This window comes from Salvelinus namaycush, chromosome 22 (genome assembly GCF_016432855.1).
Source record: "Salvelinus namaycush isolate Seneca chromosome 22, SaNama_1.0, whole genome shotgun sequence".
Classification (NCBI taxonomy): Eukaryota; Metazoa; Chordata; class Actinopteri; order Salmoniformes; family Salmonidae; genus Salvelinus; species Salvelinus namaycush.
In genome coordinates, this window is record NC_052328.1 from 32,427,107 (window position 1) to 32,449,236 (window position 22,130).

Sequence of the window (22,130 nt, forward strand, 5' to 3'; positions counted from 1 at the left end):
TCGTACTGACATGAGGGACTACGTTCATTATTCAGGATGTAACGTAAGGCCTCGTACTGATATGAGGGACTACGTTCATTATTCAGGATGTAACGTAAGGCCTCGTACTGATATGAGGGACTACGTTCATTATTCAGGATGTAATGTAAGTGTCACGTTCCTGACCTGTTTTCTGTTGTTTGGTATGTGTTTAATTGGTCAGGGCGTGAGTTTGGGTGGGTAGTCTATGTTATGTGTTTTCTATGTTGGGTTTATGGGTTGCCTGGTATGGCTCTCAATTAGAGGCAGGTGTTTGGCGTTTCCTCTGATTGAGAGTCATATTAAGGTAGGTTGTTCTCACTGTTTGTTTGTGGGTGATTGTCGCTGTGTCTGTGTTTATTGCACCACACGGTACTGTCTCGTCTCGTTCGTTCTTTCCTGTTCATGCGTGCTTCGTTATATGTAGTTTGCATGTTCAGGTCAGTCTACGTTGTTTGTTTGTTATTTTGTAAATATTCAAGTATAGTTCGTGTCAGTGTTCGTCATGTCTAATAAATTCATTATGGATTCAACACCCGCTGCGCCTTGGTCCGTTCATACACCACCAGACGAACGTTACAGTAAGGCCTCGTACTGACATGAGGGACTACGTTCATTATTCAGGATGTAACGTAAGGCCTCGTACTGACATGAGGGACTACTTTCATTATTCAGGATGTAATGTAAGGCCTCGTACTGATATGAGGGACTACTTTCATTATTCAGGATGTAACGTTAGGCCTCGTACTGACATGAGGGACTACGTTCATTATTCAGGATGTAATGTAAGGCCTCGTACTGATATGAGGGACTACGTTCATTATTCAGGATGTAACGTTAGGCCTCGTACTGACATGAGGGACTAGGTTCATTATTCAAGATGTAACGTTAGGCCTCGTACTGACATGAGGGACTAGGTTCATTATTCAGGATGTAACGTTAGGCCTCGTACTGACATGAGGGACTACGTTCATTATTCAGGATGTAACGTTAGGCCTCGTACTGACATGAGGGACTACGTTCATTATTCAGGATGTAACGTAAGGCCTCGTACTGATATGAGGGACTACGTTCATTATTCAGGATGTAATGTTAGGCCTCGTACTGACATGAGGGACTTTGTTCATTATTCAGGATGTAACGTTAGGCCTCGTACTGACATGAGGGACTACGTTCATTATTCAGGATGTAACGTTAGTGTCACGAATCCCGTTTTCTGAGTCTGTTTTTTGCCTGTGTTCTGTTCTGGAGTGTTTTTTCCGGTGTCCTGGAACGCACCCTGTCTGGTTGCCGGGCGATTTAGCTAGTTGGGAGATCTCAGATTACCCGCACCTGTATTCCATCAGCTATCTGCACACCTGGTCCTGATCATCATCTCTCCTCTTCATAAGCCCGGACCTGACATCCATTCCCTGCCGGATTGTTAGCCATTAACAGTATGTTGTGCCAGCGTATCAGCCTCCAGCTTGATAGAATTTGTTTTGTTGTTTTGTACGTCTTGCTTGCCTTAAACTTACCTCCGTTTGTTCTGTCTTCAGTTATTCACCCGGATCACTTACCCCATTCCTGCCTGGTCGTCGGAGGTTTCCGCTACTCCCTTGGACCCACCTATTCACTCCCATCAACTCACCACCGCTGCCCGCTACGCCACCTGGATATTTCTACCCCTTCATATTCACTTGTAAATAAATACTCACCTTCTTCCTACTCTCCTTGTCCTGGTCTGCTTCTGGGTTCGATTTTGAAAGAACGTGACAGTTAGGCCTTTATTTTTATTTCACCTTTATTTAACCAGGTAGGCCAGTTGAGAACAAGTTCTCATTTACAACTGTGACCTGGCCAAGATAAAGCAAAGCAGTGCCACAAAAACAACACAGTTACACATCAACAAATGTACAGTCAATAACACAATAGAAACATCTATGTACAGTTTGTGCAAATGTAGAAGATTAGGGAGGTAAGGCAATGAATAGGCCATAGAGGCGAAATAATTAAAATGTTGCATTAACACTGGAGCGATAGATGTGCAGCTGATGATGTGCAAGTAATGGGGTGCAAAAGAGCAAGAAGATAAATAACAGTATGGGGATGAGGTAGTTGGGTGGGCTATTTACCGATTAGCAGTGTACAGGTAAAGTGATCGGAAAACTGCTCTGACAGCTGATGCTTAAGCATGAGGGACTACGTTCATTATTGATTATTGTCCGCTCTCTGAGGCTATGAGACCAGCCACTGTTTGATGACAGTTATCAACAACCTTGTCTACTATGTAACTCAGTATGACACACACACACACACACACACACACACACACACACACACACACACACACACACACACACACACACACCTGAAGACAAGATGTACATTACAGTCTCAGAGAGGTATTATTAAAGAGGAAATGGGACTGCGATTAGTTTGTGTGTTCATGTGAGAGTGACGGATGCTTTAATGTGCAGAATGATAATTATTGCTATATTGTATGATATGTTATACACCGTGCATTCAGAAATTATTTAGAACCCTTCACTTTTTCCACATTTTGTTACGTTACAGCATTATTCTAAAATGTGTTAAATTGTTTCCCCCCCTCATCAAACTACACATAGACATTTTTGAAGCACCTTTGGCAGTGACTACATCCTTGAGTCTTCTTGGGTATGACGCTACAAGCTTGGCACACATTTGGGAAGTTCCTCCCATTCTTTGCAGATCCTCTCAAGCTCTGTCAGGTTGGATGGGGAGAGTTGCTGCACAGCTATTTTCAGGTCTCTCCAGAGATGTTCAATCAGGTTCAAGTCTGGGCTCTGGTTGGGCCACTCATGGACATTCAGAGACTCGTCCCGAAGCCACTCCTGCATTGTCTTGGCTGTGTGCTTCGGGTCGTTGTCCTGTTGGAAAGTGAACCTTCGCCCAAGTCTAAGGTCCTGAGCGCTCTGGAGCAGGTTTTCATCAAGGATCTTTCTGTACTTTGCTTCGTTCATCTTTGCCTCGATCCTGACTAGTCTCCCAGTCCCTGCAGCTGAAAAACATCCCCACAGCATGATGCTGCCACCACCATGCTTCACCGTAGGGATGGTGCCAGGTTTTCTCCAGACGTGACACTTGGCATTCAGGCCAAGGAGTCCAATCTTGGTTTCATCAGACCAGAAAATGTTGTTTCTCATGGTCTGAGAGTCTTTAGGTGCTTTTTTCCAACTCCAAGAGGGCTGTCACGTGCCTTTTACTGAGGAGTGGCTTCCGTCTGGCCACTCTTCCATAAAGGCCAGATTAGTGGAGTGCTGCAGAGATGGTTGTCCTTCTGGAAGGTTTTCCCATCTCTACAGAGGAACTCTGGAGCTCTGTCAGAGTGACCATCAGGTTCTTGGTCACCTTCCTGACTAAAGCCCTTCTCCCCCGATTGCTCAGTTTGGCCGGGCGGCCAGCTCTAGGAAGAGTCTTGGTGATTCCAAACTTCCATTTAAGAATGATGGAGGACACTGTGTTCTTGGGGACCTTAAATGCTGCAGAAATGTTTTGGTACCCTTCCCCAGATCTGTGCCTCGACACAATCCTGTCTCTGAGCTCTACGGACAATTCCTTCGACCTCATGGTTTGGTTTTTGCTCTGACATGCACTGTCAACTGTGGGACCTTATATAGACAGGTGTGTAGCTTTCCAAATCATGTCAAATCAATTGAAGAATTTACCACAGGTGGACTCCAATCAAGTTGTAGAAACATCAATGAAAACAGGATGAACCTGAGCTCAATTTCGAGTCTCATAGCAAAGGGTCTGAATACTTATGTAAATAAGGTGTTTGTTTTTTATATTTTATACATTTGCAAACATTTCTAAAAACCTGTTTCCACTTTGTCATCATGGAGTATTCTGTGTAAATTTTGAAATGTATTTATTCAATTTTAGACTAAGGCTGAAGGGGTCTGAATACTTTCCGAAGGCACTGTACATGTTTGCGTTCTAAAACTGATGTATCTCTTTCTCTCTTCTCTCTCTCTGTAGGTTGTGCTAGTTTTCGCTCTCAGCATTGGAGCACTTGGAATATACTTTATAGATTCTTCTGAGTAAGTATCCCCTTTTTATGTGCTAATATGTGCTTTTGTATTGAGCTGCTATTGAACACTACGTTGTGATTTCATATCAGATCGGATATTTCTTCACCTCAAGTGAACTCACACGTGGAAGGCTACAGTCACTCACATTGGTGAAATAGGATTCTTACTGAGTTACGTAGCTGTATGGAATGAGTTTTTAAACTATGAGTTGCTATTGAACATGAATCAGATATGATATTAATAGATACTTCAGACACGGCGTGGTCCTCGTCGTCCAGTATAATGTGTCATAGTGCAGCGTTGTGCTGGGTTTGATGGATTTTTGTGTATCTGAAAGACTATAAATCTCCTCTCCTCCTTTATGGTTTTGTCAATAGAAGCCGGTCAGCCTTGCGCCAAACTTTGTTTCCATGGTAACCTAAATAGAACAGGATATCAGTAGATCTGCCTGGTCCTCAGAGACACCCCCACTTGTAGACACACACACACACCATCTGTAGACCCACACACACCATCTGTAAACCCACACACACACATACATATCTACACATGTAGACACACACGCGGGCACACACACACACGCATACACACACACACACACACACAGTAAACTAAGCATCCCATACTTCAAATCCCCCACCCACGCCATTCTCAGGCTCTCACCCATCCTAGCCCTGACCAGCAGAGTTAATAATACTATGATAATATAGATAATGCTTTAGGTAATGCGTGTGAAAATATAATTTTCTGACAGATCCTATTAAAATCACTTGATGATTTATGTGTTAGCCTAGCGGTTAAGAGCATTGGGCCAGTAACCGAAAGATCGCTGGTACGAAACCCCGAGCCGACTAGGTGAAAAATCTGTTGATGTACCCTTGAGCAAGGCACTTAATCCTATTTGATCCTATAAGTTGCTCTGGATAAGAGCATCTGCTAAATGACTAGGGAAATATCTAGGGAAATGCTGACAGTGATACATGCCTTTCCTTTATTGTAGACTACGTGTGTTGGCTTGTTTCCTCTGCTATCCTCCCTCGGCTTGTTTCCTCTGCTATCCTCCCTCGGCTTGTTTCCTCTGCTATCCTCCCTCAGCTTGTTTCCTCTGCTATCCTCCCTCGGCTTGTTTCCTCTGCTATCCTCCCTCGGGTTGTTTCCTCTGCTATCTTCCCTCAGCTTGTTTCCTCTGCTATCTTCCCTCAGCTTGTTTCCTCTGCTATCTTCCCTCAGCTTGTTTCCTCTGCTATCCTCCCTCGGCATGTTTCCTCTGCTATCTTCCCTCAGCTTGTTTCCTCTGCTATCTTCCCTCGGCTTGTTTCTTCTGCTATCCTCCCTCGGCTTGTTTCCTCTGCTATCCTCCCTCAGCTTGTTTCCTCTGCTATCCTCCCTCGGCTTGTTTCCTCTGCTATCCTCCCTCGTGTTTTTTTCTGCTATCTTCCCTCAGCTTGTTTCCTCTGCTATCTTCCCTCAGCTTGTTTCCTCTGCTATCTTCCCTCAGCTTGTTTCCTCTGCTATCCTCCCTCGGCATGTTTCCTCTGCTATCTTCCCTCAGCTTGTTTCCTCTGCTATCTTCCCTCAGCTTGTTTCCTCAACTATCCTCCCTCGGCTTGTTTCCTCTGCTATCTTCCCTCGGCATGTTTCCTCTGCTATCTTCCCTCGGCTTGTTTCCTCTGCTATCTTCCCTCGGCTTGTTTCCTCTGCTATCTTCCCTCAGCTTGTTTCCTCTGCTATCCTCCCTCGGCATGTTTCCTCTGCTATCTTCCCTCAGCTTGTTTCCTCTGCTATCTTCCCTCAGCTTGTTTCCTCTGCTATCCTCCCTCGGCATGTTTCCTCTGCTATCTTCCCTCAGCTTGTTTCCTCTGCTATCTTCCCTCAGCTTGTTTCCTCTGCTATCCTCCCTCGGCTTGTTTCCTCTGCTATCTTCCCTCGGCATGTTTCCTCTGCTATCTTCCCTCGGCTTGTTTCCTCTGCTATCTTCCCTCAGCTTGTTTCCTCTGCTATCCTCCCTCGGCTTGTTTCCTCTGCTATCTTCCCTCGACATGTTTCCTCTGCTATCTTCCCTCGGCATGTTTCCTCTGCTATCTTCCCTCAGCTTGTTTCCTCTGCTATCTTCCCTCAGCTTGTTTCCTCTGCTATCCTCCCTCGGCTTGTTTCCTCTGCTATCTTCCCTCAGCTTGTTTCCTCTGCTATCTTCCCTCGGCTTGTTTCCTCTGCTATCTTCCCTCTGCTTGTTTCCTCTGCTATCTTCCCTCTGCTTGTTTCCTCTGCTATCTTCCCTCTGCTTGTTTCCTCTGCTATCTTCCCTCTGCTTGTTTCCTCTGCTATCTTCCCTCTGCTTGTTTCCTCTGCTATCTTCCCTCGGCTTGTTTCCTCTGCTATCTTCCCTCGGCTTATTTCCTCTGCTATCTTCCCTCAGCTTGTTTCCTCTGCTATCTTCCCTCAGCTTGTTTCCTCTGCTATCTTCCCTCTGCTTATTTCCTCTGCTATCCTCCCTCAGCTTGTTTCCTCTGCTATCTTCCCTCGGCATGTTTCCTCTGCTATCCTCCCTCGGCTTGTTTCCTCTGCTATCTTCCCTCGGCTTGTTTCCTCTGCTATCTTCCCTCTGCTTGTTTCCTCTGCTATCCTCCCTCGGCATGTTTCCTCTACTATCTTCCCTCAGCTTGTTTCCTCTGCTATCTTCCCTCAGCTTGTTTCCTCTGCTATCCTCCCTCGGCTTGTTTCCTCTGCTATCTTCCCTCGGCATGTTTCCTCTGCTATCTCCCCTCTGCTTGTTTCCTCTGCTATCTCCCACCTGCATGTTTCCTCTGCTATCTCCCCTCTGCTTGTTTCCTCTGCTATCTCCCACCTGCTTGTTTCCTCTGCTATCTTCCCTCTGCTTGTTTCCTCTGCTATCCTCTCTCGGCATGTTTCCTCTACTATCCTCTCTCGGCTTGTTTCCTCTGCTATCCTCTCTCGGCATGTTTCCTCTGCTATCCTCTCTCGGCATGTTTCCTCTACTATCCTCTCTCGGCATGTTTCCTCTGCTATCCTCCCTCGGCTTGTTTCTTCTGCTATCTTCCCTCGGCTTGTTTCCTCTGCTATCTCCCCTCTGCTTGTTTCCTCTGCTATCTTCCCTCGGCTTGTTTCCTCTGCTATCTCCCCTCTGCTTGTTTCCTCTGCTATCCTCCCTCGGCATGTTTCCTCTGCTATCCTCTCTCGGCATGTTTTCTCTGCTATCTTTCCTCGGCATGTTTCCTCTGCTATCTTTCCTCGGCATGTTTCCTCTGCTATCCTCTCTCGGCATGTTTCCTCTGCCATACAGTTAGTAGGTCTGGGTGTTGCCGTGACAAGAAAAAAATGAAAGTAATGAAATTAATAAAATCATGCCAATTCTGTCATCTGCGGTGTTATCTGAGCAGTAGTGCAGGTCACGGTAGTGTGGAAATGATTCCTGGCATGTGTCTCGTCCCTTGTTTATAGAAAGGGATATATTCCCGTCTTTACCTCTCACTCTTTCGTTCCCTCTCTCTCCCTACCTATCGCTCTCTCTTCCTTCCCTCCCTCCCTCTATCTTGTTCTCCCCCTCCCTTTCTCTGTCTCTTCCCCCTTTCCTCTCCCCCACTCAACTCTTTTCATTCTGATCTGACTCGACTGTATATTTCAGACAAAAAGAGAGAGACAAATCTCCTTTATAATGCCAAGGTCAAGACTTGATGGGAAGAAACCATCTCTGTGTTTCTCTCTATCCCTTTATCCACCTCTCTCTCTCCCTCCTCTAATTTTCTATCTCCCTCTGTCTCTTTCCTCCCGCTCCCTGTCTCTCTCCTCCCGCTCCCTCCCTCCACCTATCTCTCTCACTGTGAGCCCGGTGTGTAAGGCTCAGACAGTGTCTGTGTGATTTGTCTCTGTTTGTTAGCAGCCTAGAATGTTATCAATCCATTTAGAATGATATAAATGGACAATATAAATGGAGATATAAATGGACAAAACAGTAAATGCAGTGTTTCTGACTGTAGATGCTCTGTCACCAGCCTGTCTGTGTCTGTCACCAGCCTGTCTGTGTCTGTCACCAGCCTGTCTGTGTCTATCACCAGCCTGTCTGTGTCTATCACCAGCCTGTCTGTGTCTATCACCAGCCTGTCTGTGTCTGTCACCAGCCTGTCTGTGTCTGTCACCAGCCTGTCTGTGTCTGTCACCAGCCTGTCTGTGTCTGTCACCAGCCTGTCTGTGTCTATCACCAGCCTGTCTGTGTCTATCACCAGCCTGTATGTGTCTGTCACCAGCCTGTCTGTGTCTATCACCAGCCTGTCTGTGTCTGTCACCAGCCTGTCTGTGTCTATCACCAGTCTGTCTGTGTCTGTCACCAGTCTGTCTGTGTCTGTCACCAGCCTGTCTGTGTCTATCACCAGCCTGTCTGTGTCTGTCACCAGCCTGTCTGTGTCTATCACCAGTCTGTCTGTGTCTGTCACCAGTCTGTCACCAGCCTGTATGTGTCTGTCACCAGCCTGTCTGTGTCTATCACCAGCCTGTCTGTGTCTATCACCAGCCTGTCTGTGTCTATCACCAGCCTGTCTGTGTCTGTCACCAGCCTGTCTGTGTCTGTCACCAGCCTGTCTGTGTCTGTCACCAGCCTGTCTGTGTCTATCACCAGTCTGTCTGTGTCTGTCACCAGCCTGTCTGTGTCTGTCACCAGCCTGTCTGTGTCTGTCACCAGCCTGTCTGTGTCTGTCACCAGCCTGTCTGTGTCTTTCACCAGCCTGTCTGTGTCTGTCACCAGCCTGTCTGTGTCTGTCACCAGCCTGTCACCAGCCTGTCTGTGTCTATCACCAGCCTGTCTGTGTCTGTCACCAGCCTGTCTGTGTCTGTCACCAGCCTGTCTATGTCTGTCACCAGCCTGTCTGTGTCTGTCACCAGCCTGTCTGTGTCTATCACCAGTCTGTCTGTGTCTGTCACCAGCCTGTCTGTGTCTGTCACCAGCCTGTCTGTGTCTGTCACCAGCCTGTCTGTGTCTGTCACCAGCCTGTCTGTGTCTGTCACCAGCCTGTCTGTGTCTACCACCAGTCTGTCTGTGTCTGTCACCAGTCTGTCACCAGCCTTACTGTGTCTGTCACCAGCCTGTCTGTGTCTGTCACCAGCCTGTCTGTGTCTGTCACCAGTCGGTCTGTGTCTGTCACCAGCCTGTTTGTGTCTGTCACCAGCCTGTCACCAGCCTGTCTGTGTCTATCACCAGCCTGTCTGTGTCTATCACCAGCCTGTCTGTGTCTGTCACCAGCCTGTCTGTGTCTGTCACCAACCTGTCTGTGTCTGTCACCAGCCTCTCTGTGTCTGTCACCAGCCTGTCTGTCGTCTATCACCAGCCTGTCTGTGTCTGTCACAAGCCTGTCTGTGTCTATCACCAGCCTGTCTGTGTCTGTTACCAGCCTGTCTGTGTCTATCACCAGTCTGTCTGTGTCTGTCACCAGTCTGTCTGTGTTTATCACCAGCCTGTCTGTGTCTGTCACCAGCCTGTCACCAGCCTGTCTGTGTCTGTCACCAGCCTGTCTGTGTCTGTCACCAGCCTGTCTGTGTCTGTCACCAGCCTGTATGTGTCTGTCACCAGCCTGTCTGTGTCTATCACCAGCCTGTCTGTGTCTATCACCAGCCTGTCTGTTTCTGTCACCAGCCTGTCTGTGTCTATCACCAGCCTGTCTGTGTCTATCACCAGCCTGTCTGTGTCTATCACCAGCCTGTCTGTGTCTGTCACCAGCCTGTCTGTGTCTATCACCAGCCTGTCTGTGTCTGTCACCAGCCTGTCTGTGTCTGTCACCAGCCTGTCTGTGTCTGTCACCAGCCTGTCTGTGTCTGTCACCAGCCTGTCTGTGTCTGTCACCAGCCTGTCTGTGTCTGTCACCAGTCGGTCTGTGTCTATCACCAGTCTGTCTGTGTCTGTCACCAGCCTGTCTGTGTCTGTCACCAGCCTGTCTGTGTCTGTCACCAGCCTGTCACCAGCCTGTCTGTGTCTATCACCAGCCTGTCTGTGTCTATCACCAGCCTGTCTGTGTCTGTCACCAGCCTGTCTGTGTCTGTCACCAACCTGTCTGTGTCTGTCACCAGCCTCTCTGTGTCTGTCACCAGCCTGTCTGTGTCTGTGTCTGTTACCAGCCTGTCTGTGTCTATCACCAGTCTGTCTGTGTCTGTCACCAGTCTGTCTGTGTTTATCACCAGCCTGTCTGTGTCTGTCACCAGCCTGTCACCAGCCTGTCTGTGTCTGTCACCAGCCTGTCTGTGTCTGTCACCAGCCTGTCTGTGTCTGTCACCAGCCTGTATGTGTCTGTCACCAGCCTGTCTGTGTCTATCACCAGTCTGTCTGTGTCTATCACCAGCCTGTCTGTTTCTGTCACCAGCCTGTCTGTGTCTATCACCAGCCTGTCTGTGTCTATCACCAGCCTGTCTGTGTCTATCACCAGCCTGTCTGTGTCTATCACCAGCCTGTCTGTGTCTATCACCAGCCTGTCTGTGTCTGTCACCAGCCTGTCTGTGTCTATCACCAGCCTGTCTGTGTCTGTCACCAGCCTGTCTGTGTCTGTCACCAGCCTGTCTGTGTCTGTCACCAGCCTGTCTGTGTCTGTCACCAGCCTGTCTGTGTCTGTCACCAGTTGGTCTCATGACAAGTGGAAACTCTCTGAAAACAGAGTCTTTGACTTTTTCTGACTAAGACAATCCGACAACTGACTGGCAGCTCAGAGGCAGATTCTTCCTTAGCCCTTCCACTGGACGGACGGACAGACAGACAGACAGACAGACAGACAGCACCTGACATTAAACTCTATAGAGAGCCTAGACGAGGTGATTGACAAGACAATAAGCCTCTGGATACACAGAGAGGTTGATCTAACGCATGAGAGACAGAGACACATACCTGACAGCTCTAGGGAAGGACACTAGGTATTACGGAAGGATCCTAAAGAAGGATATTAGGTTTTAGAGAAGGATCCTAGGTATTAGGGAAGGATCCTAGGGAAGGATCCTGGGAAAGGATCCTAAGGAAGGATACTAGGTATTAGGGAATGATCCTAGGGAAGGATACTAGGTATTAGGGAATGATCCTAGGGAAACACAAGATTTTAGGGAAGGATGTTAGCTGTAGTTAAGGACTGTTTCTCTGACTCATTAGATAATAATGATTTTACAGTTTTGTGAGTGTCTCTGTCTCTCTCTGTCTCTCTCTTTCTTTAATGTGACCAACTTACCCCTGGGTGTGTGTGTGTGTATCTCTGTGTGAGTGTGTGTTGACTGGGCTTGTAGACTCTTCCTCTCCCCCTGATCCTAAACACGTTCTCAGCCCGTACACACGCACGTACACATGCGCGCATCAACGCAGCTCAAACACTCTTCACATGACCTTTCCATCTCTGGTGTTCTGAAATATTAACGATTGATCGATGGTCAGAGAACTCCAGGTCAGGTGTTAGTGGAAGTCATTACTGTAGCAAATAACACAGCCTTGATAACACACTGCATATTCATAATACATTATAGCCTCATGTTTTGTTTATCTCTTGCTCTTTAGAGCGGCTCTTTTGAAGAGAGAGAGGGAGATGGGGAGGGAGGGAGATCTTTTTATAATATGGGCTTTTAAGTCTACCTCAGTGGAGCTGTGTTCTGCTCTCCCAAGAGGGAGGAGGGCCACACACAGCACTGATCAGTGGGTAAGAAACAGCAGTATCCTCCTCAGGGTTATGTTTTCCCAGGTGGCTGTTGTCTTTAGAGGAGCTGAAGTTACTAACCTTAACCCTGCAGTGGAATGCTTTGTAAACACAGTGGAAACAGGTGGAAGGAATAGTAGAGGTTCTATTGACTGGAATAAAGTACTGTACCTCTTATTCTTGTAATCAGGAGGGATTCAACTGTAAATCTGTGAATCCTTTTGGAAAGTTACCAAAGTTGTTTAACCCTGTGAAGAAATAACGGATCAATTGTATTGGAATATGAGGTGACACATAGAGCTCTGAGTTTTTCCTGGTCAGGTCATGTGGCCAAGGTAAAAACTCCTGGTCCTAACGACAGAGACCAGTGAGAATACTAGGTTGGATTATGGAGGTCTGCCAGTCAGTCAGAGAGGGTTACTGTCATTTCACTGGATACAGTCATACTGCATCTGTGGAGAGAGAGTCATAATCCCTGCTTATCTCTCTTTTCTATTATTCGGCAATACAACATTTGTTGCAAAGCTGAGGCTATTTTGGTAATATTTTCATTGGGAGCATCCCTCCCTCCCTCCCTCCCTCCCTCCCTCCCTCCCTCCCTCCCTCCCTCGTCCTGGTATGTTTTAAATGCTTCATCTCATCCTTTTCTTCTCTGCTCCTGTTGAACGAGGGAGTAAATGAATAAGATCCAGAGACTCTGCAGGACGGCCCTTCTAGAAGGATCTCCTTACTCCTGCCAATTGTCACACACACACACACACCGATACACACACATACTGTTTCTGGGTTATCAGATAGCTGTGTGTGTGTGTGTGTGTGTGTGTGTGTGTGTGTGTGTGTGTGTGTGTGTGTGTGTGTGTGTGTGTGTGTGTGTGTGTGTGTGTGTGTGTGTGTGTGTGTGTGTGTGTGTGTGTGTGTGTGTGTGTGTGTGTGCGCGCTTGTGCGCGTGCGATCAATGACAGCAGTGAAGAGACAAACAGTGCTTAATTACTTATTAATGGGATAAGGTGAGAAATATGTTTGGAAGCGGACTGGGCAGACCTGAAGGGTATTGGATCTACAAACGGTCTGCTAAGTATTATCCAACTGATGAGTGTACATTTCCATGCTAGACTGACCAGGTGAATCCAGATAAAAGCTTTGATCCCTTATTGATGTCACTTGTTAAGTCCACTTCAAACAGTGGAGATGAAGGGGAGGAGACAGGTTAAAGAAGGATTTTTAAGCCTTGAGACAATTGAGACATGGATTGTGTGTGTGTGCCATTCAGAGGGTGAATGGGCAAGACAAAATATTTAAGTGCCTTTCAACGGGGTATGGTAGTAGGTGCCAGGAGCACCGGTTTGAGTGTGTCAAGAACTGCAACGTTGCTGGGTTTTTCACACTCAACAGTTTCCCGTGTGTATCAAGAATGGTCCAACACCCAAAGGACATCCATCCAAGCTGACACAACTGTGGGAAGTCAACATTGGCCAGCATCTCTGTGGAACGCTATCGACAGCTTTATAGAGTCCATGACCTGACAAATTGAGGCTGTTCTGAGGGGAAAAGGAGGTGCAACTCAATATTAGGAAGATGTTCCTAAGGTTTTATACACTCAGTTTATGGTTTAGAGCCGCAGCCGCGCTGAACACAGAGAAATGAAAACGTTTGATTTAATTTGCAGAGCAGGTCTAGTATTCTGTGGTCTCAAGTCCCCCTGTCCACACAAATGACAGTTAATTCACAGTGTCTAGTATTCTGTGGTCTCAAGTCCCCCTGTCCACACAAATGACAGTTAATTCACAGTGTCTAGTATTCTGTGGTCTCAAGTCCCCCTGTCCACACAAATGACAGTTAATTCACAGTGTCTAGTATTCTGTGGTCTCAAGTCCCCCTGTCCACACAAATGACAGTTAATTCACAGTGTCTAGTATTCTGTGGTCTCAAGTCCCCCTGTCCACACAAATGACAGTTAATTCACAGTGTCTAGTATTCTGTGGTCTCAAGTCCCCCTGTCCACACAAATGGCAGTTAATTCACAGTGTTTTGTTTTTTGGAGGCGTTTTAATGTTTAACAATACCTCTTATTTATACTGGCTCAATGCTCCGCAGACAGATAGCAAGACAAATGTTAGTTGTCAACGTCGTGTTCTTGGAAATTGAGGTTTGCTTATTTTCTGAAGTGTGGAGCCTGATATTGGTGCGGATCCCAAATGACACCCTATTCCCTTTCTAGTGCACTACATTTGACCAAGACCCATAGGGACTAGGGTGCCATTTGGGAAGCACTGACTGTCTCTTATGACTGTACAGCAGGGATATTCAGATCAGCCTACTCAGCTCTACCTGGTAATAGCTGATAAGGCATAGAACAACACTGATTGAATTATCATGGACAAATGAATGACTCATTTAAATTCTGTTTTAAAATTAGTTTGTAGTGTAGTTCGTGTGTAGTTACATGTAATTACATCAATTCATTGAATTTATTGTAAACATTGTATTTCTGTGTAACTGAATGGGATCTGTTGTGGACTGACTTGGGGACCGGTTCAGTCCAACACCTGTATACGGGAATCTGCTCTCTGTTGGATTGTGATTGAAACCTGTTTTCTTCCATCTCGGGAGAGGAAGGAAAAGCCATGAAGCTTCTAGCTGGGAAATAGTGCTAGAGAATGACTGTTCCCACCTGGCCTGTGTACACACGCACACGCACACGCACAAACACACACCCCATCTCTGCATGGTCCAACCACAGTCCACCACCTACCTCCTATATAACATCTAGAGTCTCCATCCACCTCCTATATAACATCTAGAGTCTCCATCCACCTCCTATATAACATCTAGAGTTTCCATCCACCTCCTATATAACATCTAGAGTCTCCATCCACCTCCTATATAACATCTAGAGTCTCCATCCACCTCCTATATCACATCTAGAGTCTCCATCCACCTCCTATATAACATCTAGAGTTTCCATCCACCTCCTATATAACATCTAGAGTCTCCATCCACCTCCTATATAACATCTAGAGTCTCCATCCACCATCCACCTCCTACATAACATCTATTCTCATCCACCTCCTATATAACATCTAGAGTCGCCACCCTCCTATATAACATTGTTAGTCTCCATCCACCTCCTATATAACATCTAGAGTCTCCATCCCATCTCCTATATAACATCTAGAGTCTCCATCCACCTCCTACAGTGGGGCAAAAAGGTATTTAGTCAGCCACCAATTGTGCAAGTTCTCCCACTTAAAAAGATGAGACAGGCCTGTAATTTTCATCATAGGTACACTTCAACTATGACAGACAAAATGAGAAAAAAAATCCAGAAAATCACATTGTAGGATTTTTAATTTATTTATTTGCAAATTATGGTGGAAAATAAGTATTTGGTCAATAACAAAAGTTTATCTCAATACTTTGTTATATACCCTTTGTTGGCAATGACAGAGGTCAAACGTTTTCTGTAAGTTTTCACAAGGTTTTCACACACTGTTGCTGGTATTTTGGCCCATTCCTCCATGCAGATCTCCTCTAGAGCAGTGATGTTTTGGGGCTGTTGCTGGGCAACACGGACTTTCAACTGGCTAGGCCACTCCAGGACCTTGAAATGCTTCTTACGAAGCCACTCCTTCGTTGCCGGGCGGTGTGTTTGGGATCATTGTCATGCTGAAAGACCCAGCCACGTTTCATCTTCAATGCCCTTGCTGTTTTCACTCAAAATCTCACGATACATGGCCCCATTCATTCTTTCCTTTACACGGATCAGTCGTCCTGGTCCCTTTGCAGAAAAACAGCCCCAAAGCATGATGTTTCCACCCCCATGCTTCACAGTAGGTATGGTGTTCTTTGGATGCAACTCAGCATTCTTTGTCCTCCAAACACGACGAGTTGAGTTTTTACCAAAAAGCTCAACAGAGCAGCTTGGCGTTAATGGAAGTTGAGAACGATGTTAGTTTAATCAGTGAATGGGCAGATAGATAAGGAAAGTCCTGTCGTTTTATTTGCATTTATATAAGCATGGAGGCTTTTATCACATAATTGGTTTTATGTTCAAAGGGATGTGATGGGGATGTGGTTTGGTTTTGTAACGGTAGTGTGTGTGTGTGTTGTAGGTTTAAGGCTGTGTGCCTTAAGTGTGTTTTTCCCGAGAACATTTTTGACGGTGCATACTCACTATACTAGGATGGTTCTGTTCAGTATTGCCAAACAGAGACACTCTTCTGCATTGTGTTGATGTTGATTTCCCTTTCACTGATCTGACCCCAGATCAGCAGGCTCAGGTGTGGTTCAGGTGCACACTGTTGTTAAGTGCTATATCTTGTTATCCACAAGCTGTTCCCCAGTCAGTTTAAAGGCTGCCTGTCTGAGCATGGCCCGGTCTGTTTAACAAAAGAGGACGAGATAAGTGCTGTGATTGTGTGTGTGTGTTCGTGCGCGATGTGCATGTGTGTTGTTGTGTGACTGTGAGGGACGTCTCTGCAGAGGGGATTTAGGATAAATAAAAAAGGACATGTTATTTTTAGACTCCCAGAGAAGCTTTTAATTGTCCAATGCCCTGTCAGGTGATGAATCACTTTTATATTAGTTGTGGTGCCTTAGCCTAAATCAATCATTGAAGTACTAACCTCCCTCCCCCTCTCCCCCTCTCCCCCTCTCCCCCTCTCCCCCTCTCCCCCTCCACATACACACTCACACTCTTGGGGTTGCACCGCAGATGGGTTCACACATACACACGCAAATAACACACACGCTAAGAGGACACACAGACCGGGTGGTGCATGTTTTTACAACACAGTAGCCAGATAATGCTGTCACTGTGCAGTTTTAAGTAACACGGCTTCCATGGTGTTCTGGTCCATCTCTGTAGGTCAAATCTTATCAAATCACATTTTATTTGTCACATGCGCCGAATAAACAGGTGTAGACCTTACAGTGAAATGCTTACTTACAAGCCCTTAACCAACAATGCAGTTTAAAAAATAAATGCCCCCAAAAATAATTAAATAACAATAAGAAATAAAAGTAACAAACAATTAAAGAGTAGCAGTAAAATAACAATAGCGATGTACAGGGGGTACTGGGACAGAGTCAATGTGCGGTGGCACCGGTTAGTCGAGGTAATTGAGGTAATACAGTTGAAGTCGGAAGTTTACATACACTTAGGTTGGAGTCATTAAAACTCGTTTTTCAACCACTCCACAAATTTCTTGTTAACGAACTATAGTTTTGGCAAGTCGGTTAGGACATCTACTTTGTGCAGGACACAAGTAATTTTTCCAACAATTGTTTACAGACAGATTATTTCACTTATAATTCACTGTACCACAATTCCAGTGGGTCAGAAGTTTATATACACTAAGTTGAAAAATTCCAGAAAATGATGTCATGGCTTTAGAAGCTTCTGATAGGCTAATTGACATAATTTATTCAATTGGAAGTGTACCTGTGGATGTATATCAAGGCCTACCTTCAAACTCAGTGCCTCTTTGCTTGACATCATGGGAAAATCAAAAGAAATCAGCCAAGAATTGTAGACCTCCACAAGTCTGGTTCATCCTTGGGAGCAATTTCCAAACGCCTGACCGTACCACGTTCATCTGTACAAACAATTGTATGTAAGTATTTGGTGCAAAAGGTGCAAATCAATCCCAGAATAACAGCAAAGGACCTTGTGAAGATGCTGGAGGAAACAGGTACAAAAGTATCTACATCCACAGTTAAACGAGTCCTATATCAACATAACCTGAAAGGCCGCTCAGCAAGGAAGAAGCCACTGCTCCAAAACCGCCGTAAAAAAGACAGACTACGGTTTGCAACTGTACATGGGGACAAAGATCGTACTTTTTGGAGAAATGTCCTCTGGTTCTGATGAAACAAAAATAGAACTGTTTGGCCATAATGGCCATCGTTATGTTTGGAGGAAAAAGGGGGATGCTTGCAAGCCGAAGAAACCATCCCTTATGTTGTGGGGGTGCTTTGCTGCAGGAGGGACTGGTGCACTTCACAAAATAGATAGCAGCATGAGGTGTAACGGCTGTCAATGTCGTTCTCCTCCTCGGACGAGGAGGAGCATGGATCGGACCAAGATGCGGAGGGATAAGTGTTCATTATTTAATGACAAAACAACAAAGCACTTCAACATACAAAACAACAAACGTGACAAACCCGAAACAGTCCTGTGTGGCCCAAACGCTGACACAGGAACAAACACCCACAAAACACAAGTGAAACCCAGGCTGCCTTAGTATGATTCTCAATCAGGGACAACGATAGACACCTGTCTCTGATTGAGAATCATACCAGGCCGAACACAAAATCCCAACATAGAAATAGAAAACATAGACTGCCCACCCAAAACTCACGCCCTGACCAATAAACAACTACAAAACAAGAGAAAACAGGTCAGGAACGTGACATAACCCCCCCCTTAAGGTGCGAACTCCGGGCGCACCAGCACAAAGTCTAGGGGAGGGTCTGGGTGGGCATCTGACCACGGTGGTGGCTCAGGCTCTGGGCGAGGTCCCCACCCCACCATAGTCACTCCCCGCTTCCGTATCCCCCTCCCAATGACCACCCTCCAACTAAACCCACCTAAATGAAGGGGCAGCATCGGGATAAGGGGCAGCACCGGGATAAGGGGCAGCAGCTCCGGGATAAGGGGCAGCAGCTCCGGGCTGAGGGACGGCAGCTCCGGGCTGAGGGACTCTGGCAGGTCCTGGCTGAGGGACTCTGGCAGGTCCTGGCTGAGGGACTCTGGCAGGTCCTGGCTGAGGGACTCTGGCAGGTCCTGGCTGGACGGCTCTGGCAGGTCCTGGCTGGCTGGCTCTGGCGGATCCTGGCTGGCGGCTGGCTCTGGCGGATCCTGGCTGGCGGCTGGCTCTGGCGGATCCTGGCTGGCGGCTGGCTCTGGCGGATCCTGGCTGGCGGCTGGCTCTGGCGGATCCTGGCTGGCGGCTGGCTCTGGCGGATCCTGGCTGGCGGAAGGCTCTGGCGGATCCTGGCTGGCGGAAGGCTCTGGCGGATCCTGGCTGGCGGAAGGCTCTGGCGGATCCTGGCTGGCGGAAGGCTCTGGTGGATCCTGGCTGGCGGAAGGCTCTGGCGGATCCTGGCTGGCTGGCTCCGGCAGCTCCTGACTGGCTGGCAGCTCCTGGCTGGACGGCTCTGGCTGGTCCTGGCTGGACGGCTCTGGCTGGTCCTGGCTGGACGGCTCTGGCTGGTCCTGGCTGGACGGCTCTGGCTGGTCCTGGCTGGACGGCTCTGGCTGGTCCTGGCTGGACGGCTCTGGCTGGTCCTGGCTGGATGGCTCTGGCTGGTCCTGGCTGGACGGCTCTGAAGGCTCGGGACAGACGGGCAGCGCTGGGCAGGCAGACAGTTCAGACCACGCTGGGCAGGCAGGCAGTTCAGACAGCGCTGGGAAGGCAGACAGTTCGGGCAGCGCTGAGCAGGCAAGCAGCGCAGGCGGCGTTGGGCAGACGGCCGACTCTGACCTGCTGAGGCGCACAGTAGGCCTGGTGCGTGGTGCCGAAACTGGAGGCACTGGGCTGGAGACACGCACCACAGGGAGAGTGCGTGGAGGAGGAACAGGGCTCTGGAAACGCACTGGAAGCCTGGTGCGTGGTGTCGGCACTGATGGTACTGGGCTGGGGTGGGAAGGTGGCGCCGGATCTACCGGACCGTGAAGGAGGACACGCGCTCTTGAGCACCGAGCCTCCCCAACCTTACCAGGTTGAATGGTCCCCGTAGCCCTGCCAGTGCGGCGAGGTGGAATAGCCCGCACTGGGCTATGCAGGCGAACCGGGGACACCACCTGTAAGGCTGGTGCCATGTACGCCGGCCCGAGGAGACGTACTGGAGGCCAGATACGTTGGGCCGGCTTCATGACATCCGGCTCGATGCCCAACCTAGCCCTCCCAGTGCGGCAAGGTGGAATAGCCCGCACTGGGCTAAGCACGCGTACTGGGGACACCGTGCGCTTTACCGCATAACACGGTGTCTGACCAGTACGACGCCCTCTCACTCCACGGTAAGCCCGGGGAGTTGGCTCAGGTAACCAACCCGGCTTCGCCACACTCCCCTTTAGCCCCCCCCCAAGAAATTTTTGGGTGAGCCTCTCGGGCTTCCAGCCGCTCTGCCTTGCTTTAGCCTCATACAACCTCCTCTCCGCTTTCGCTGCCTCCAGCTCCGCTTTGGGGCGGCGACACTCCACTGGCTCTGCCCAGGGTCCTTTACCGTCTAGGATCTCCTCCCAAGTCCATTCCTCTTTTCCCCATTGCTGTTGTTCCTGCCTTCCTTCTCCACTCCGCTTGATCCTGGTTTGGTGGGTGTTTCTGTAACGGCTGTCAATGTCGTTCTCCTCCTCGGACGAGGAGGAGCATGGATCGGACCAAGATGCGGAGGGATAAGTGTTCATTATTTAATGACAAAACAACAAAGCACTTCAACATACAAAACAACAAACGTGACAAACCCGAAACAGTCCTGTGTGGCCCAAACGCTGACACAGGAACAAACACCCACAAAACACAAGTGAAACCCAGGCTGCCTTAGTATGATTCTCAATCAGGGACAACGATAGACACCTGTCTCTGATTGAGAATCATACCAGGCCGAACACAAAATCCCAACATAGAAATAGAAAACATAGACTGCCCACCCAAAACTCACGCCCTGACCAATAAACAACTACAAAACAAGAGAAAACAGGTCAGGAACGTGACATGAGGTAGGACAATTATGTGGATATATTGAAGCAACATCTCAAGACATCAGTCAGGAAGTTAAAGCTTGGTCGCGAATGGGTCTTCCAAATGGACAATGACCCCAAGCATACTTCCAAAGTTGTGGCAAAATGGCTTAAGGACAACTAAGTCAATGTATTGGAGTGGCCATCACAAAGCCCTGACCTCATCCTACAGAAAATGTGTGGGCAGAACTGAAAAAGCGTGTGCGAGCAAGGAGGCCTACAAACCCGACTCAGTTACACCAGCTCTGTCAGGAGGAATAGGCCAAAATTCACCACACTTATTGTGGAAAGCTTGTGGAAGGCTACCCGAAACGTTTGACCAAAGTTAAACAATTTAAAGGAAATGCTACCAAATACTAATTGAGTGTATGTAAACTTCTGACCCATTGGGAATGTGATGAAAGAAATAAAAGTTGAAATAAATCATTCTCTCTACTATTATTCTGACATTTCACATTCTTAAAATAAAGTGGTGATCCTAACTGACCTAAGACAGGGAATTTTTACTACGATTAAATGTCAGGAATTGTGAAAAACTGAGTTTAAATGTATTTGGCTAAGGTGTATGTAAACTTCTGACTTCGACTGTATGTACATGTAGGTAGAGTTATTAAAGTGGTTATGCATAGATAGTAACAGAGAGTAGCAGCAGTGTAAAAGCGGGGGGCAATGCAAATAGTATCGGTCGCCATTTGATTAGATGTTCAGGAGTCTTATGGCTTGGGGGTAGAAGCTGTTTAGAAGCCTCTTGGACCTAGACTTGGCGCTCCGGTACCGCTTGCCATGCGGAAGCAGAGATAACAGTCTATGACTAGGGTGGCTGGAGTCTATGACAATATTTAGGGCCTTCCTCCATGAATCCAGTAGTAAACCATTAAACCAGTAGTAAACCAATACTAAACCAGTAGTAAACCATTAAACGAGGAGTAAATAATACTAAACCATTAGTAAACCATTGAACCAGTAGTAAACCATTAAACCAGTAGTAAATCAATCCTAAACCAGCAGTAAACCAGTAGTAAATCAATACTAAACTAGTAGTAAACCCATACTAAACCAGTAGTAAACCATTAAATGAGTAGTAAATCAATACTAAACCAGCAGTAAACCATTAAACCAGTAGTAAATCAATACTAATCCAGTAGTAAACCTGTACTAAACCAGTAGTAAATCAGTACTAAACCAGTAGCAAAACATTAAACCAGAAGTAAACCATTAAATCAGTAGTAATTCAATACTAAGCCAGTAGTAAATCAGTACAAAACCAGTAGTAAACCATTAAACCAGAAGTAAACCATTCAACCAGTAGTAAATCAATACTAAGACAGTAGTAAATCTATACTAAACCAGTAGTAAATCAGTACTAAACCAGTAGTAAACCATTAAACCAGTAGTAAATCGGTAAATCAATACTAAACCAGTAGTAAACCGGTAAATCAATACTAAACCATTAAACCAGTAGTAAACCATTAAACCAGTAGTAAACCAGTAAATCAGTACTAAATCATTAAACCAGTAGTTAACAATACTAAGCCATTAAACCAGGAGTAAAGTATTAGTAAAGCAGTAGTAAACCATTAAACCAGTAGTAAACCATTAAACCAATAGTAAAGCAGTAGTAAACCATTAAACCAGTAGTAAAGCAGTAGT

The 22,130-nt window shown here is 47.0% G+C and overlaps 1 protein-coding gene across 1 annotated transcript in view; it reads left to right on the forward strand.

Annotated features, from left to right (window-relative positions):
• LOC120017966 (calcium-activated potassium channel subunit alpha-1-like) overlaps positions 1-22,130 on the forward strand; it is a 354,744-nt gene that overhangs the window by 174,747 nt on the left and 157,867 nt on the right. The window contains exon 2 of the mRNA XM_038960926.1: positions 4,021-4,082. Coding sequence (XP_038816854.1) covers positions 4,021-4,082 — 62 coding nt within the window. The remainder of the gene's footprint in view (positions 1-4,020; positions 4,083-22,130) is intronic.